We start from the raw sequence: 17414 nt of genomic DNA, 5'->3' as shown, positions 1-17414 counted from the left end.
TAACTAAGAATCTAGAAAGACATTTATTTCAGTCGTTGAATTATTGTTGTATTTTGCAAGCCAGCTTCTTCAATAGTTTTATCTTCTGTAATCTCCTTAGTAGGATACATTGTTAATAAACTAAATTCTCTCATAGCATATTGAGGTCTCATACTAAGAAGTAATTAAGGAAAAATATATTTACACATAATAAATTTGTCTATCTTTATAATAACAATATTAATTAAGAAAGGATACGTTATTATGTATTGCCTCAAGTCATTAATGGTATGAGTTAAATTAAATTGAGCTTTTACATTAGTTCCATCAGCAAGGCGAATTTGTATTGTTGTAACTGGTTTTGATTCATCTAAATTTAATTTTTGTTTTGCCTGAGATTCATTAGCTGCTTGATCTGCAAGATCTGCCGGTATTGTCATGCCAACTGTAGCTGGAGAAGGACTGAACAAAAATATTATTAAAAATAACTAAAGTGTATATAAAAAATAATTTTTGTAAGTATAGATATGAATTATATACCTCCCTAGCATATGTCCTTTACCACTGAAAGCTTTCACTTTTACTTTTGGAGGGACATACATTTCATGATGATGATCTTCCATATCAAGGCGTGCTTCAGTACCTTGTATCTCTTGACGTATCTCTGCCGGTATTTCACCCCTCTTTATAGTCTCCAGAAATTCTCTATTTTCTGGATCACTATATAAACGAAGTTCAGAATCATTTATAGTAAACCCATCTTTCCATAATTTTAAAGTAATTAGTCCAGAATTTGATTGTTGATGATTAGATGATGTAGCAGTAACGACTATAAAAAATATTTATTTCAATATAATAACTTGTTATAGAAGATAGAGCAAATTTTAATAATCCTGATAACTTACTTTCAGTATCTGAACTAGTCTGACCTAATTTATACCCAGTACCACTAAAGGTATTTGGTCTTTGTTGCCCACTTGGTTTTGGTTCTACAGCAATTGATTGTCTCTGACATGATTTAAACATATCACTAACAATATCCTTTTTCTTTCCTGGTCCTAAAATTTGTTGTCCAGTATGTTCAGAACCACCAGCATAAAATGCTTGTCCTTCTTCATCTTCAGGACTACTTTCTCTATCTTTAAGATCACTAAGCATTGCAAACTTAGGCTTTGGTTTTGCTTTATCTTTCGATGATTTCCCTTCCATTTCTGATGATTTTAAGCTTCCTGTACTTTTATCTGCAATATCAGTACGTTCCTCTTCTGATGTTGCACCTTCAGTAGGTTCATTAGACAATGAAGGCAAAGCAGGAGGATAGTAAAATGTGTCAAGAGCAACCTAAAATGTTTTATATAATTGATAAATATACTTGGATATTGATAATGACACACTTAAGAATAAACTGTAATCAATAAACTTTATTATTAAGAAGTCACAATGTGTAAAAGAATTTTCTTTATGATGACTAATCTTATTTTAGGTATAATGTCAATGACAATATTCCTAAAATATAACATCTAATAACTTTAATCACGATATTGCGACATTATTGCTATGTATGTAACGTTGTCAAACATTTTTTGGTTAAAAGAAGCCCTTAATATAGTAACAAAAGCAATAGTCCGCTTCAAAACATTAAAAAATCACGCAATGAAGCGTGATAAAAATAGGAAAATGTAATAAATTTAAGGTTACAAAGTTGACGTTGAAGATCGATAGAAAAATTAGTTATAATAATAAAAAATTATAACGTTTCGCATTAAAGTTTATAAAAGGTGTAATAAATATGCTGCCTCACCTCGAGCTGCCAATTAAATAACTCAAGATAAAATCGTGCTTCTTCAGGTTCAACCCCAGTTGTATCTATAAATTGCGAAACCAACTCATCATGGTTCGCCATTGAAAGCAAATATTACACCACTCGCAATGTATCGCAACTTACGCTTGTAATTATAGCTTAAAAAATTTCCAGTATAATAATTTCCTTTGTTCAGTAATTCAACTTTACGTCAATTTCTTCAATTTACCTGTCATTCCTTCCATTTATATGGAACTGAACCGGATATATACACAATGAAAGAATCCGCGAAATGTTTGAATAAACATTTTGATTTAGTTTTAACTTTTTGATAATTTCTATAATTGTATCACATTGATATAATTCCACACATACATTTACTTTAAGTATTGTATGTTAAACATATTACTAGATATTATTGTAAAAAATATACAAATATGGTATATGAAAATTGTTTTTATTTTAATATTTTTTACTTATATAACTTACATATGACAAAATAAAGCTGTACCGCACTTTATCCAATGAGTTGCAGGGGTATCAGTTTTCAAAGGTATACTAATTATATAATTCTTTGAAGAAAATTTGATATCTTTATCAATATCTTTAGCAGCAGTTATATAGACAGGGCATTCATAGATTTTATCTGCACTTTTTTTATTCCGTGAACATTTAAGATGTATTGGTGGCATATTTTGCCAGATTTCATTTGTAAAATTTTCGACTAACATTCTTTTTTCCAAATCCCATCGAGCACCACATAAATGCAGTCCACAAATTAAATATGCATCATCATATTCTTCGTCAATTTCTTTTTTTGTATCTATTTCAAAATCGAAAATGATATCTTCAATAGATATATTATACCTTTTAGAAAATGTCAATAATATTGCAGAAAAGAACATTTTGTAGTGAAATAATGTATCAAACCAAATAATTTTTGGACGTCCTTGATTAATCCAATTTTGAATAAACTTAGCACGTTTTAATAAATTATCGATATAGTCTGTTAAGGTTTCAGAAAGAATATTAATTTGTATCATCTTCCAAGTATGTGGAATTTTATTTTCACATATTTCTTTTGCTAATTTTTTCAACGAATCCGTAAAAAGAAGATAACCATCCAATGCTAATTTTAAATTAGTCAATGCCTTTATTATAATTTCTAAGATATGTTTTAATGATTTGATTTCACAAAAAAGAACTCTTTGCAAAGGTTCTTTAAGCATAGAAGTACATTGTTCTGGAATTTCATTAATTTTAATTGCATCACATAATTTATCATTAATATCATTAATTAAAATTAATACTTGTTCTTTCTGTAACTCTTCATCTAATAAAGAAATTGGAGAGCTCATATATGAAAGAGATGATATCAATTCTGTAGCTATCATAGTATTTCGAATAATAATACCATTTCTATTAAACCCAAATATTTGAAATGATAAGTTTGATGGAATTTTCCTAATATGATCAATTACTTGATAATATTCACATCTTTGTGGTATTAATTCCTGTACGCCATTTGCATGTACATACTGTCCATTTTCAATTATGTTAGGATTGCAATAATCAGTTAAAAGATGTTTTAAATATCTACTGTCGAATTCGTCTCGAATTTTGCCCCCATAATTGCATTCTCCAATAAGATATAGAAAAATATCAAAGGGTACATGATCTGCATTATTTATGAAATTTTGTAATTGCATGATGGATATTTTAAGATCAGTATGATCAAATTTATATGGTATATTCCATCCTTGAAACCCAAAGTGTTCTCTCTCTTGTATAATTGCATGAAAAAGACATATTGCAAAAAGAAGTTTTAAGAAAATTTTATCTTTTCCAGGACAGCCTTCAAAAAATTCTTTATTTATTATAGGTTCTGACTGATAAATATTCAACAATGTTTCTTTAATATTTAAAGGATAATCGTGCATGATTTTTATACTATTTTGCAATATACTAATTGGAAATTCATTGATAGAACAACTGGATAACCATAAGCGATAATCTAAAGATGAATTAGAAATGTTACAATTATCACAAATTTTTTCAAGATTAGCCAACCAATGAGTTACTAGATGACAATTTTGCAGAAACACCCAACCTCCTTCCTTCTGAGCTCTCTTTATAAGAAATTCAGCTTTCTTTTCTTCACCTTTACTCATAGATAGAGAGACAAATTTGGATAAGTAACCTTTAGTATTTGCATATGTAGAAATAATAGATAATGGTGTTAAAGAAGCAGGTAAAATAAATAAAAGTGGAGTTAAATAACTGGATTCTGCATATGATTGAGATATTTTAATTTTAGGGGAATGGTTTTGTGTATTTCCCAACATATTTTCTATCATTTTCATAATCTGTATTGTAATTTGATCAGGACGTAAAATTTTTACAAGAATGAGTTTCTGAAACAAAGATAACTTATTAATCCAAGGTTCTGGCATCAGATGATCTTCAAATGATTCAGAAACATAATATTGTTTCCAAGCCTTATCATTAGAACAAAAATCATCTGCAAGATCATAGAAGGAAGGAAGTATTTTACTGAGATTATAAATATTTATCCAAATACTTTGTGGAAGCCAATCAAATTTATAATTTGGAACTGTATTACTATGATTTATGTTTGATGTCATAAAATATTTAATTTCTTCTTCAGTTGTTTGTTGATCATTCAATAGAATTTTTGAACATAATAGAAAAGAATACAGTATTTTATGTTTTTCTGATAAAGATCTGCAAATGCTTGAATAAAGACTTTGAGTAAATGAAAATTTTAAATATTTTAATCGTTTTTCAAGAATAACACTTCTACTTGAAATTTCAATTGATCTTCTATATAATTGTACAAACCAAGAAAAAGAGAAACGATACATATGATTTAAATATGGCAAAACATTTAATGTATTGAATAAATCTGTACAATATTTAACAAAATTTACATAAGTATTTCGAAATTTATTTATCTCTTGTGATGTTACCTTTGTTATTTCTTGTTTCTTGATAATGTTCAAAGAAAAATTTTTTGAAGAATCTAAACTTTTTATAGCAGTCTCATCTTCAAGAATATTTGTTGTTGTTGAAGATAAGATATTTAATATTATATCTTCTTGTTGCTTTAATATTTTTTTATTGTTAGCATCTTCCATAAGTAAAATTTTAAACTTTTCTTGAAGTTCTGGCTTTTCTTTGTAAATAATAAAATCAAGAAGTTTATCTTGAAGAGCTTCATTGGGAATGGAAAAATTAATTATTGTAAGTTTGCTAAACATCTCGCATGAAAATTGAGGATTAAGTAATCGCGTTGTAATATATAATCGGAAATCGAATGAATATTTTATTATATCATGACCAATATCTAAGTATGAAGATTTTTCATCGTTGTAAATTCTTTTTAGAAGAAAAGGATCCAATGATATTTCTAATTCTTCTCCTACATTTTCAATTAATGTGGGGATACCATTTTCAACATTATATTGAATAATTGACAAATAATTGGAGTCAGTGAGCTTAATAATTTTTAAATTATTCTTTTTTTCAATTTTTTTAATCCACTCATTTGCTTGATTTTGTGAATCAATAAATAAGGACCATAATTTGGAATTAGTCATAATAATTGCATTTTCAACTGAAAAGCTATTTTTAGGTAAACCAGAAAAATACCAATGGTTTATATCATTTTCTTCTCCAAGTATATTTATTAAATTATAGTTCTTACTATATGATATTTTCAGAATTTCCATATATTGTTTCCACTGCTCTAAAATTTTGTTACGAAATACAATATTATATGATGCTGCATAATTTATAGTTGCACATGTCAATATCATGTCACCCACAAGATTATCATAATTCCTTTTAAGATTTTCTGCAATCTGCATCCAACGATTTTTTTCCCCTCCTAAACTTGCCATTAAATTTTTTGCTTTCTGAAGTTTGATGGTACAGTCTTCTACTTCTTGCTTTAGTTTTATTTTTTGTTGTAGTGTTTCTTGAAGACTGTCATTCAAGGCAGCGAGTTTAACATTTAATGTCAACAGAGTTTTCCGTTTTTCATTTAGAAATGCTTCAGCTTCATTACATTCTTTTTCTGCAATAAGCAATTTTTCTTTTTTAGGAGCAACTGCCTTTGCAACTTCATCATAAGACACCATTGCACATACCCATTTACAAAGACCTTCTGCAGCACTTGATGCTTTGGCAACGATATGTGGTTTAAAATTGCTATCTATTATGTATGTCTTTTTAATAGTTTGTATAATATTAGATGGAATGTTATCCTTATCATAGTCTTTTAAAATTTGTAAAAAGTTCATATCACTTAAAATGCGTTTGCTTGGACCCCAATAATCTGTATATTTTTTGCCAGTAACTGAATCAATTGCTCTATCTGGAGGAACATCAAGCATTACACATATTGCTGCCATTACTAGCTTGATAGTATCAGGAGGATTTTTCATAGCTTTAACCAATGTAATGTCTGTAGGTTTTAGTGTATTTAATGCAACAATAGCATCTTCTAAAATTGGAATTGCTACAGCTAGATCAGCTTCGCATTCCAATTTTAATTTCCCGGCAATTTCTGTTTTCTTATTTGCTATTTCTTCTTCTTGTTGTACAACAGCAGTTGCTTTTTCTACAGTAATATTTTCATTCTCCACTTCTTTCATTGTAATTATCGTTTTTTGGGCAGATAACTCTAACTGTGGTTTCAATATTGTTAATGTAGCTTTCATCTTTTCTACTTGTTGAGCTGCTAATTCTAATTTTTCTAAACCTGTTAGGTATTTATTTTTCAATGTAACAATATCTTCCTGTTTTTTACATATCAAGTGAACATATAATTTTAACATGTGCAAATATGTAACTGATGTAACATGAATTTTCATTCCAGTTTCTTTGTAGTATTCTTTGCTTATTTCTTGTACATAGTTATATAATTGTATGCAAATTTTTATTACATTTGCTTTTATGTCTTCTTCAATATTAATGTCTTGAATGTATTTCAAACCTATCTGTAAAAGTGTATCTGTTGGCCACATTTCATACCAGTTTACTGTACAATATTTTATTAATTCTGGATATTTATATAAATATGATCTTATACTTTTGTTTGTTTCAGTAAAACAAAATATAATATGTAATTTTCTTCTACATTGTTCCAAAAAAAAATTCATTACTGCATGATTACTGATTTCTTCATTTTTATTACCACCTTGAGCATGCAAACGTATCATTTCAATGATATCACACCTTTCTTCAATAGAAAATAAATCAGGTATTTCACCAGTAGACAATAGGCAACAAATATCACGGAGAAAATTATTCTTTATTTGTTTATCTTTTAAAAAGAGGATAAAATTCTGTTTTAACTCACCACACTTTCGTAAAACCAGTTTTATATCTTTTCTCCACATGTTGAAGTCACAATAAGATTGCACAGAAGGTTCATATAATTCTTGTTGTTGCATATAAGCAGCTAGACTTGCTAAGGACTTTCTACCAAATCCTATACTAGAAATTATTAATAAATTGCTTCCTGGTATAGCTAAAATTCTTGAAACTTTTATCAAACATTCTAAAATATACTGTGATACTACAATATCAATCCGTTTTTTCACATTATTATTATTATATTCATTTATATAAAAAATAATTTTAGTTTGTAATTTCTCAATAGAATTTATTTCTTCGTATCTTTTATTTTCATATTTTTCTGTACACATAAAAGTGCAGAATATTAAATTACAAAAACTATCCTTGATAATTTCATTATTATCAAATTTTGGCAGATAATCAAAAGCTGTTTCAAATGAATCTTTGAAATGATGTTTGCAGGTTATTTTAATCTGTGAAAAAAGCCATTCTTTGTCATTATTATCCAATATTCGATCACCAAAAACTCGCCATACCTCATGAGCCCAAAGCCGCATGAAAGTAACTTTAGTTTCTACTGATTCTTTTTGAAGAAGACTACATCCGTTAATAACTCTGCTTATATCTCTTATACTAAATTGATACTGAAACTTAGTAGGTATTGGTAGTAAAGTTTTAATTATAGAATTATATATATCAATCGTAGCATTAATTATACTGGTTACAGTACTGAATATATCTGCAGTAAAAGAATTATTTTTTAAATTACTGAAAAGCACATTTGAAAATATTCTGAATATAGTATCTGTAGCAGGGGCATACATAGTGTATAAATTAAAGTGCCTTAAAAATCTAGGACATATTTTAATTTTGGTATTAGTTACAATTGAAAGTGATAACATAATGTCACTAATACAAATTTTTTCAGAATCATTAATATCATACAAGTAACCATAACTATGATATTGTCGAATAAGATCTAAGATACCATTTATTTCTGATTGGCATTCATATCTTTGCATATTAAGATCATCTATAAAATTAATACAAAACTGATCTTTCGGTGGCCCATAGTGCCTTTTTCTTATTTTATTTAATTTTGAAAGTAATAATTGTTGTGTTTTAGCAACTGTATTCAGAGAAATAAAATTAAGTAAATTGGAATATATTCCTTCAGGTAATTTATTTTTCAATAAAGTTTTTATAAGATAACTTTTTCCAATAGATTCATCTCCACAAATAATGAAAGGTTTTCTGTATTTTATATGTTTGAGAATCATGTGATTATATTTTATTGTATTAATTGTTGGTACAAAAATTTCATTACAACCAGAGTTTTCTAATATTTGCTCACTCTTTAATATATCAGTACTTCCCCAATACTTCCAATTTCCAACACCTTTGAAGATATAAAAATTATCTTGTATTAAGCCTTCATGAGGTAGTGTTATGTCAAAACCCTTTATTATTTCTGGTTTTGGATATTTTTTAATTGCACCAGTCCAAAGTGATGTACAGAAAGAATTAAATTTAGTATGAGAATCTATATCTAAATTTCCTCCTAAACCCCATATTATAGATAATATAAGTGCAACCTGAGCCCATATTAAAAAATGGGATGTTTTCCCCTTTTCTTCAGTATTTTCTGTCAAAGCATCCCTTAAATACATTTCAAACAAATTTAATGTTGACATTACAAAATGTAACTGGCCAACATTTAAAGTTACAGTGCAATTCTTTTGTATAAATTGTAAACAAGGCTCTATTATCCAATCAAACAATGGATACAATATGTTTTTATGTTCGTCATAAATATTGTGCTTGGAAAAATAGGTTTTAACATAGGGTCTCCAATCAATAGAATTTGACTCAATATAAATTATACCACAAGTTGATAAAATAGCAGGAGAAATATCTTCCATACTTATTGTTTCAAAGATAATGGATACAAAATTTGTCATATTCGTTTTTTCATTTGATGATAAATATAACATCCTATTTATATCAAGAACTGCATATAAATTTTCAATCCATACATTATTTAGAAGTCCGTCAAATATTATCCACCTTCTGTCAAAGGAATCATTCTTTGAGAATGGCTGAATCATTTTGGAACATATTCCATCCTTCCAAATTTTAGATTTTTCATCAAAATGACAAAAAAGGTGATTAACATCAATTGTACTTGGAACTATTGTCTCTAATTTTATATTAACACCAAATTCACTGCCTTGCTCGTATAAAGACAATAAAACAACTTGAAGGATATTTAATATTTCTGTTTTCCCAACAAAAGGGTTACCAACAATCATTAAACATTGATGAATATGCATTAATTCAAATATTTGTATAATTTTAAGTTTGAAAACATCATGAATATGGATAGATTTAGATGTACATACTGTTTCAAGAGTTTCTAAAAATACTGCATAGTTAGGAGGCAACAAGGTAAGATCTGGAAACATGTAATGAACTATATTTCTAAAAATGTGTGTATCTATATTACAAAGTTTTGGAAGATTAACATTAATTAATGAATGTAAAAGTAGTACAGTTTCATTTTCATGTGGAAAACTTCTCTTTAAAAAAATTGTGGTTTTGACAATTGTCTTCATAGAATACAAATTAAAAATATTACATGATTGACACCATAATTGCTCAGATAGTATTTTATATAGCGTAACTAATTTTGAAGTTAATAGCTTTGAATTAGATATGCCACCAGCGAAAAATTCAACTTCTATAATTTTATTCATATCTGGTACTATCATAGATACTGTTCTAAATAATATTCTTAAATTATCCGGTAAATTAGAATATTGGAATAGATTCAGTTTTGTAATGATGCAAATATGTCCAATTCTACTTACTCTTAATGAGGAACCTTCAAACATTGTGATTTTTAAATTTGTTGCTATAATTTGAAAAATAGAAGTAAGAGTTTGTGCGAGTTTTGATAGGAGATCAATTTTTAATGTATCAAAGTTTTTAAAACAAAGCCATACTCCACAAGAAATAAATCCCTTAAATACTTGAGATAGAAAATTATAAGATAATGTATTAGTACAGTTAAAAGAACGAAATTGTATTGCAATAGTTTTAGCTAAACTTTTGAGAGTTTCTGATTTTCCTGTACCAGATGGTCCTGTAATAGCACCATATAAATGATACTTATACGCTTGCATAAGAGTATGAAAACATCTATCTGTTAAAGGAGTATTTATTATATGTTGTTTGTAATAACTATATTCATATCCATATTTTATAGTTGTATTAAAAATAGATACTTCTATGCAATCTTCTACTAAATAATATTGTAATTGTGCAACCCATTCAAAGTCCGTAGATCTGGTAATATTTTTGTCTAATAATAACTGAATAATGTCTTTTTGTTGAATTAATATAGTAATTAAAGACATTAACAAATTTCTCAATCTTTTTATCGAATAATTTTTCAATTCACTAGTTAAGCTAGTTACATAATTAATATATCTTGAATATAAAGAATTCAGAGCTTTAAAATTAAAAGGAGTAAGACACCTATGTACCTCGATAGTCCAGCAAAGTTGAAAAGTACAAACAATTGCCATACTTGGAAAATTTATAATGCTATTATGTGCAAATGTTTTACTAAATATTTGATAAGATAGGAGAATGCCTTTTTTTATTGTGGTATTTATTTCATTTTCAAGATATATCAACCATTTCTCTTCATGATCATATTGAACATTAAGTGAAATTAATTTTTCTAAACGTAATTCTTCTTCATAATCACCAAAAATGGAACAAATAGATTTTTCTTTATCAATTTTTAGTTTTTGTATACCTTCAAAACATTTTTGTATACATATACTTTGTATAGATATATCAGATTTAAATAATATTTCTTCAATTTCTTTATCAGAAAGAAAATAAAACCTTGGAAAATATTGTCTCTTAGTTTGTATATAATTTTTAACTTCTTCATTTATGTATTCAAGCTTTTCAACAATATTGAGTAAAGATTTTGAAATTATTGTATCATTAAGTTCTCTAAAAGTAGGTGTTTCTGAGAGCTTCTTTTGAATATGTTTTAAGACTTCTTTAATTTCTTTGTACAAAAGAAATTCTTTGGCTAAATGTACTTTTATGCTTGGGTGACAAAAAGTAGAGTTTAAGGAAAGAACTAATATTTGTATGTAATTCCATTGATTAATAATTTCTTGAATCCTAGTGAGAGACATTAAAAAATCTGTCATTAAGGAAGCTATTTCTTTAACAAAATTTGAAGTTTTCATTTCTTCAATAATTATAAGGTGATCTTCAAGTAATAATTCTATATCATCCATATTAGAAAATACATTCATTTCAGTTTGTTTATCAAGACTTATTTCAAAAGAAATTTTATCCCATTCTTTGATCATTTTCAATAATTTCTGTTGCATCTTTAATTCCCTATTAGCACTTAAACTGATAGCTTTATATTTCTCAATATCACTCATTAAATTATATGAAATAATTTTTCTTAAGCTAGTCCCAGCATTAGGTGTAAGATTAAACTTACATATTGCAGACATTTCTATCCAATGTCGTTTTTGCAGAGCTGAATTACACATACATGTTACTAATGGTAAATATTGCTTAAAATTGTTTATAGAATTAAGTGCTTGCCAACATAACTTTAATGGTGCAGGTTGTTGCATCGGATCTGGATCATCTGCAAGTCCAGAAAATTTGAAACATTTGTTCAGTGTTACATCCATTTTAATCCTTGTTCTAAACATTTTGCTCATTTCAGTAACTTTTTCAAAATAATTCAACGTTTTGTTTTCTATAATGACAGCATCCAAACATTCAAAGGGACCATCTAACCATACAGAATAATCTCTTTGCCATTGATAAATGACATAAATGAGATCATGAAATGATATGATCATTTCATATAATTCAATTACATTTGAAAACTCAGTTTCAGGAAATTTAAATAATGTTTCTTCTTCATTAATTCTTCGCATTTCCTGTTTAATTTGATTTATTTGTTTTAGAAGACCTTTATAATATTCAACATATTCTTCAATTCTGTTTATATTATCCATATTATCTAACACACTAAGTTGAGGAATAATGTTATCCACATTAATGTTTAAGTTATTTATCCTTTTCTGCATATCATCTTCTAATTCACTTTTCATTGCCTCACATAATATATTACTTTGTTTAAATATTGCTTCAATTTCATATAACCAATTAATAGTCTCTTTATTTAATTGAATGTGATCATCTGATAAAACTGTTATCTCTGATAATATGCTTAACATGTGTATTGAATACTGAATTTTACGTTCTAATTCTCTTATTAGCACTTGTGATGCATAGGAAATATATTCAGTTAATTCAATTAAGGATTGTGAATTTTTTGGAATATTTAATATCTTTGTTTTTAAATTTTCAAAATCTGAACAAATAGATTCATTGAATTCTTGATGGTATTTAATGAGTTTGTTTAAAAAAATATTTATAATATCAAAGGATTCCTGTTTCAAAAATTCTTTAGCTCCATGTTGTTCCAATTTTCCTATTGCATGATATGTATTCAATGTCATTGTATTTGATTTTATTAAATAGGTACTGTATTCCTGTATATGTTGGATGTATAAATCAAAGTTTATTTTTTCAGATGTTAATGATAATATTCTTTCCCTTAAGTTAGGTGTACAGATAAGATAAAATTCTTCAATGATATGTTTTACATGTTCATTTAAAGATTGAAATAAGTTATCTAAAGTAAGTTGCAACTTGTTATGAGACTCTTTAATATAACAATTTGGTAATTCTACTTTAATATATTTATAATATACTTTTATATTAAGCCATTCTTCCAATGGTATTAAATCTTGGGCAATTATTCTAATTTTTTCAATGATATCGTGATATAAAGAATATACTTCTTCAACAGTAGGACTAAGACATAATTGGTCATCTTGCATAATAAGTTGAAATTTGATTTGAGGACAGCAATATTTATCACTCATAGTGTTTACTATATGATCAATAGATTTTATCATGACATTCAAAATTTGTTGCACAAAAACATGTGTTATACAGTGCATAATACTGGGTAATCGTTTCTTATTAATGTTCCTTAAAATCTTATTTGTTGCTACAGCTGTTGCCACCTTAGTATAAAACTGATTTGTTAGTGCCAAGGATCCTTTTTTAATATCATTATTAATCATATTTTGAAAATCAGTTAATGACATAAGCCCAAAATTATGATAATGTTCAAAGTTGCAAATAAATACTGGAAGTTTCAGTTGTGCTTGTTTTATAATAATTCTAATTGGTTCTAAATAAAGATAATATCTTTTATTTAATAATTTACCACGTCTTAAAAAAATATTTCTATTAAAAGCATTTTGATCATCAAAGAATTTATGGTTTGCATAAATTATCTTAGAAACATAATCATCATTCTTTTTATGATTTGATAATGTAACTTTATTTAAGAAATCTTGCATATCCTTAGCATATATGTCTTTTACTTCTTTTAATATTGTTTTTATTAGAAAAGAATATTTTCTGTTATATTTCTTTGGTAATAAATTCAAAATATTTTTTTCCCAATCAGTGGGAAATACTTTGAAATGAATGTAATTTAAACACATTTTCATTTTATCATATATTAAATTATCATCAGATAATAAAGAGTTGGTACTTAGATTATTTGATTGGTATACATCCATTACGTTTACTTCCATGTTACACATAAATAAATTTTTACAAAAGATTTACTAAGTATTTCAGCTTACACAGTTAAGTACAGAATAAATTTATACTGTGAATGTAGAATGTTTTATCAATACATCAGCATTGCTATATTTCTTTAGTAGACATAAAATTAGATAGTTATAAAAATAGCCAGTATTATTAAAAATTATTTGATAATTTAAGAGATGTAAATATATATTGATTATTAATTATATAATCTCAAAAATAAAAGTAATACACAGTTTCACATATAGAAGATAATTTATTTTTATTTTTTCTTGATAACCTTAAAATGTACAACTATGAATAATGTACTTAAATATCACTAAATAACAGTAAAATAATTAAATTAATTAAGTAAATAAAAACTTACAATAAATAAATTTATTTTTAAGATAACCATATGAAAAATGCAAGTTAAATTATAACATTAAATTATTGTAATTATTATAAATTATTATAATATAAGATAATATAGACATATATATCTTTATATATCATTTCAGTTAATATTATTTACCTTAACTTCATAATTTCTTTAGTATTACAGGTTATTTCACAATAGTTTCTCATTTGTGTTTTTTGCTTTGATTCACGGCAGTTTTGATTATACGTCTACATATATTATGTATAGTCTATGTCAATGATGTTAAGTAATACATTTTCACCTGTTTGGTTGACGTATTGTAGCGAATTAAAATTTTAATATGAAGTGTTTTCATTGATATTTGTTGAAATATAACTTTTTTATTAAAGAGGATTTACAAATATGAGTAATATTTATATACAAGAACCACCCACTAAGGGAAAAGTAAGTATTAATTCATGATATTTTAATGGATTGTATACCTGTTTTTAAAAACATAACCTGTATATAATATTTATTTTTGAACTTCTATATTAAAATGTTAAATAATTTATATCATTAAATAATACGCTTTATTTCAATGGCATGTTATATTACCAAAACTAATATATTATAAATAGGTGATGATGAAAACTACTGTTGGTGACATTGATTTAGAGTTATGGGCAAAAGAGACTCCAAAAGCATGTAGAAATTTTATACAATTATGTATGGAAGGCTATTATGATAACACCATATTTCATAGAATCATTAAAGGATTTATAGCACAGGGTGGTGATCCAACAGGTACAGGAGAAGGTGGTGAAAGCATATATGGACAGCCATTTAAAGTGAGTTTACTTGAAACATAAAATTAATTTGTTTTATTAAAAAATAATTGTTGGATTTATATATATATATGTGTATACATTAGGATGAATTTCACACAAGATTACGGTTTTGTCGAAGAGGTTTAATTGCTATGGCTAATGCTGGAAAAGATGACAACGGTTCTCAGTTCTTTTTTACTCTTGGTTCCACACCAGAGTTGCAAAATAAGCATACTATCTTTGGTAAGGTTACTGGAGAAACTATATTTAACATGCTTAAACTTGAAGAAGCGCTTGTAGATGAGGTAAATTTAGTCTTGTTGGAATGTATTAGAAATCAATGCAATTACTATTTTTCCATATTTTTTTTATTTCAGGATGATAGACCACTTTATCCTCCAAAAATTATAAAAACACAAATATTGAAGAATCCATTTCCTGATATTGTACCAAGGATAGTATCAAAGAAAAATGAAGAAATAAATGATAGTTTAAAAACTAAAAGAACAGGAATAAAGTAAGAAAGAACATTTTGTTTTATTAATAATATACTTTACAATGAAACATTCTGTTACAGAAATTTTAATCTTTTATCCTTTGGTGAAGAAGCAGAGGAAGATGAAGAAGAATCTGTCATACTTAATAAACAGTTTAGTAGTAAAGGCAAGTCTGCACATGATCACCTAACTGATCCAAAATTAAGTGCACAACCAGCTATTGAATTGGCTGGACCTCCAAACAAAAAAATAAAAAACGACCATAGTAGCGATTGGGAAAGCGATGTAGAAGAAAAAACTCAAGAGGAATTAGAAGTTATAAAAAAAGAAAAGGAGTTGGTTTATTATTTACGTTATAATCGTATTATATTAAGTAAGATCTTTTATTAAAAGTTTTGTATTTTTAGAGCAATGAAAGAAAGAATAAAAAATAAATTAAGAGATACAAAGAAAAATTCTAAAACAGAAAATTATAAGGTAGATGATGATGAAGATGATAAAGAGATAAAGGAAGATAAATATTATCTTGGGAAGGACAGAGATGAAGAACGTAAAAGAAAAGCGTATGTTTTATATTAATATTTGTTTATTAATATTTATTTCTAATGTATATTTAAGTATTTTCAATTAACTATTATGCAGGGAAGAAATTAGAAAACAAATTCGGGATTTTAAACGTGATGTTCAAAATGAAAAGAAAGCGAAAGAAGCAGATCAAAAACTAAGACAAGATCAGGTGGAAAAAGAAGTAAAGAAAACTGAGATTATGAAAGAATATATAGAAACTCAAGAGAAGTATAAAGAAGCAAAGTCGAAATTACCTAAAAAGGGGAAAAGTCGCGAGGACTTCACAATGGAGTTATTAAACAAGTTCAAATCTAAACTTCAAACTGCTAAGGAAACTATAAGAGAAAGATCGCTGAGTCCATCAAAAAAAGAAGATAGCAAAGAGGATGATTTTGATCCAGCTGATGAGTCTTGGATGATACATGCATTACATTGTGAAGAAAAAGCACCTGTTCTTGCCAAAGATGCAAGTACAAAAGACGATGATTGGTTTGAAATTTATGATCCTCGAAATCCTCTTAATAAGCGACGAAGAGGAGAAAGATCACATAAATCAAATGATGATAAAAATAGGCAATCCGATTCTCGTCGCAAATAATATTTATCATAAATAATGTTATACCTACACATGCAAGTAATTATAGCATTTTTGTATTATCTTTTTGTGTATAGAATTGTGTATAAAAGTATGTTATATTAAATATTTCTTTTAAACAAAATTTATACATTTACTGAAGAAGTAAGTAGTATTTTGGAAAAAATGTGATAGCTTTATATTTTAAAATTAAAAAATTAATTTTTTGCGCAAATATTACTTTTTAGGTAGTTTAGTATTTTGTAGTTTCGCATTAACTGAGGAAAAAAGGAAAATTATGTACGTATGTGTGCTTTTGGTGCCGTATGGTCGTGTTTACCATACTTTAGATAACTGCAATATTTTGATGGCAAAGATGGATAACGATAGTGCCATGATTTTGTGCAAATAGATGTATAGATCGTAGCTTATCCAGAGCACAGTAAAATTTGATAAGATACTGATACAAAACATGACATATTCGTTCACTGATTCAGTCGATCTGTTGACAGCAGACGATACGCATCGTATATTTACATACGTAATTTCCCGTTTGCATAAATATAACTATGTATTCATTTAATGAATTATACATTTATTGTAAATATCAGTGGAAATAAAGTTATAAACTTTTTTAAAAAGAGAAATAATTTAAACATTCTTTTTAATTGTAGTAATCAATAAAAAA

At 26.8% G+C, this 17414-nt stretch overlaps 3 protein-coding genes across 10 annotated transcripts; 1 reads left to right on the top strand and 2 right to left on the bottom strand.

Moving 5' to 3' along the window:
• Positions 1–23: 23 nt before the first annotated feature.
• Positions 24–1882, bottom strand: LOC126871984 (NSFL1 cofactor p47-like). Its single transcript, XM_050631409.1, has 5 exons — positions 1781–1882; positions 885–1320; positions 520–808; positions 238–441; positions 24–153 (listed from the first exon to the last, which is right to left on the bottom strand). The coding sequence occupies exons 1-5, from the start codon at positions 1880–1882 to the stop codon at positions 24–26; spliced, it is 1161 nt and encodes a 386-aa protein (XP_050487366.1).
• LOC126872188 (dynein axonemal heavy chain 7-like) lies at positions 1151–14570 on the bottom strand. 7 transcript variants are annotated; one of them, XM_050631817.1, is made up of 5 exons: positions 14433–14570; positions 2270–11861; positions 1925–2118; positions 1781–1845; positions 1151–1320 (listed from the first exon to the last, which is right to left on the bottom strand). In XM_050631817.1, the coding sequence occupies exons 2-3, from the start codon at positions 11845–11847 to the stop codon at positions 2013–2015; spliced, it is 9684 nt and encodes a 3227-aa protein (XP_050487774.1). In that variant the 5' UTR covers positions 11848–11861; positions 14433–14570; the 3' UTR covers positions 1151–1320; positions 1781–1845; positions 1925–2012. The 7 variants fall into 7 exon arrangements, with proteins under 7 accessions (XP_050487774.1, XP_050487773.1, XP_050487772.1 ...); XM_050631816.1 differs by having other exon boundaries at positions 2270–12162; positions 14433–14518; XM_050631815.1 differs by lacking the exon at positions 14433–14570 and having other exon boundaries at positions 2270–4194; positions 4771–14352.
• On the top strand, positions 14535–17376 carry LOC126872210 (spliceosome-associated protein CWC27 homolog). Of its 2 annotated transcripts, XM_050631890.1 has the most exons (8): positions 14535–14723; positions 14900–15109; positions 15193–15393; positions 15466–15605; positions 15666–15920; positions 15993–16148; positions 16228–16786; positions 16975–17376. In XM_050631890.1, exons 1-7 carry the CDS (start codon positions 14682–14684, stop codon positions 16748–16750), a joined length of 1527 nt encoding a protein of 508 aa, XP_050487847.1. In that variant the 5' UTR covers positions 14535–14681; the 3' UTR covers positions 16751–16786; positions 16975–17376. The 2 variants fall into 2 exon arrangements, with proteins under 2 accessions (XP_050487847.1, XP_050487846.1); XM_050631889.1 differs by having other exon boundaries at positions 16228–17376.
• Positions 17377–17414: the final 38 nt, after the last annotated feature.

The sequence above is a fragment of the Bombus huntii genome, chromosome 12 (assembly GCF_024542735.1).
Source record: "Bombus huntii isolate Logan2020A chromosome 12, iyBomHunt1.1, whole genome shotgun sequence".
NCBI lineage: Eukaryota > Metazoa > Arthropoda > Insecta > Hymenoptera > Apidae > Bombus > Bombus huntii.
This window is presented reverse-complemented; position numbering and strand designations above follow the sequence as displayed.

Coding starts and splice junctions, on each gene's coding strand:
- LOC126871984 (XM_050631409.1), bottom strand. CDS start 1,882: ATGGCGAACCATGATGAGTTGGTTTCGCAATTTATAGATACAACTGGG. Junction 442..519: donor AAAGGACATATGCTAGGGAG/GTATATAATTCA, acceptor ATTTTTGTTCAG/TCCTTCTCCAGCTACAGTTG. Junction 154..237: donor TTGAGGCAATACATAATAAC/GTATCCTTTCTT, acceptor ATTACTTCTTAG/TATGAGACCTCAATATGCTA.
- LOC126872210 (XM_050631890.1), top strand. CDS start 14,682: ATGAGTAATATTTATATACAAGAACCACCCACTAAGGGAAAA. Junction 14,724..14,899: donor AACCACCCACTAAGGGAAAA/GTAAGTATTAAT, acceptor TATTATAAATAG/GTGATGATGAAAACTACTGT. Junction 15,606..15,665: donor ACTAAAAGAACAGGAATAAA/GTAAGAAAGAAC, acceptor ATTCTGTTACAG/AAATTTTAATCTTTTATCCT.
- LOC126872188 (XM_050631812.1), bottom strand. CDS start 13,911: ATGTGTAACATGGAAGTAAACGTAATGGATGTATACCAATCAAATAAT. Junction 2,119..2,269: donor ACAGCTTTATTTTGTCATAT/GTAAGTTATATA, acceptor ATACAATTATAG/AAATTATCAAAAAGTTAAAA.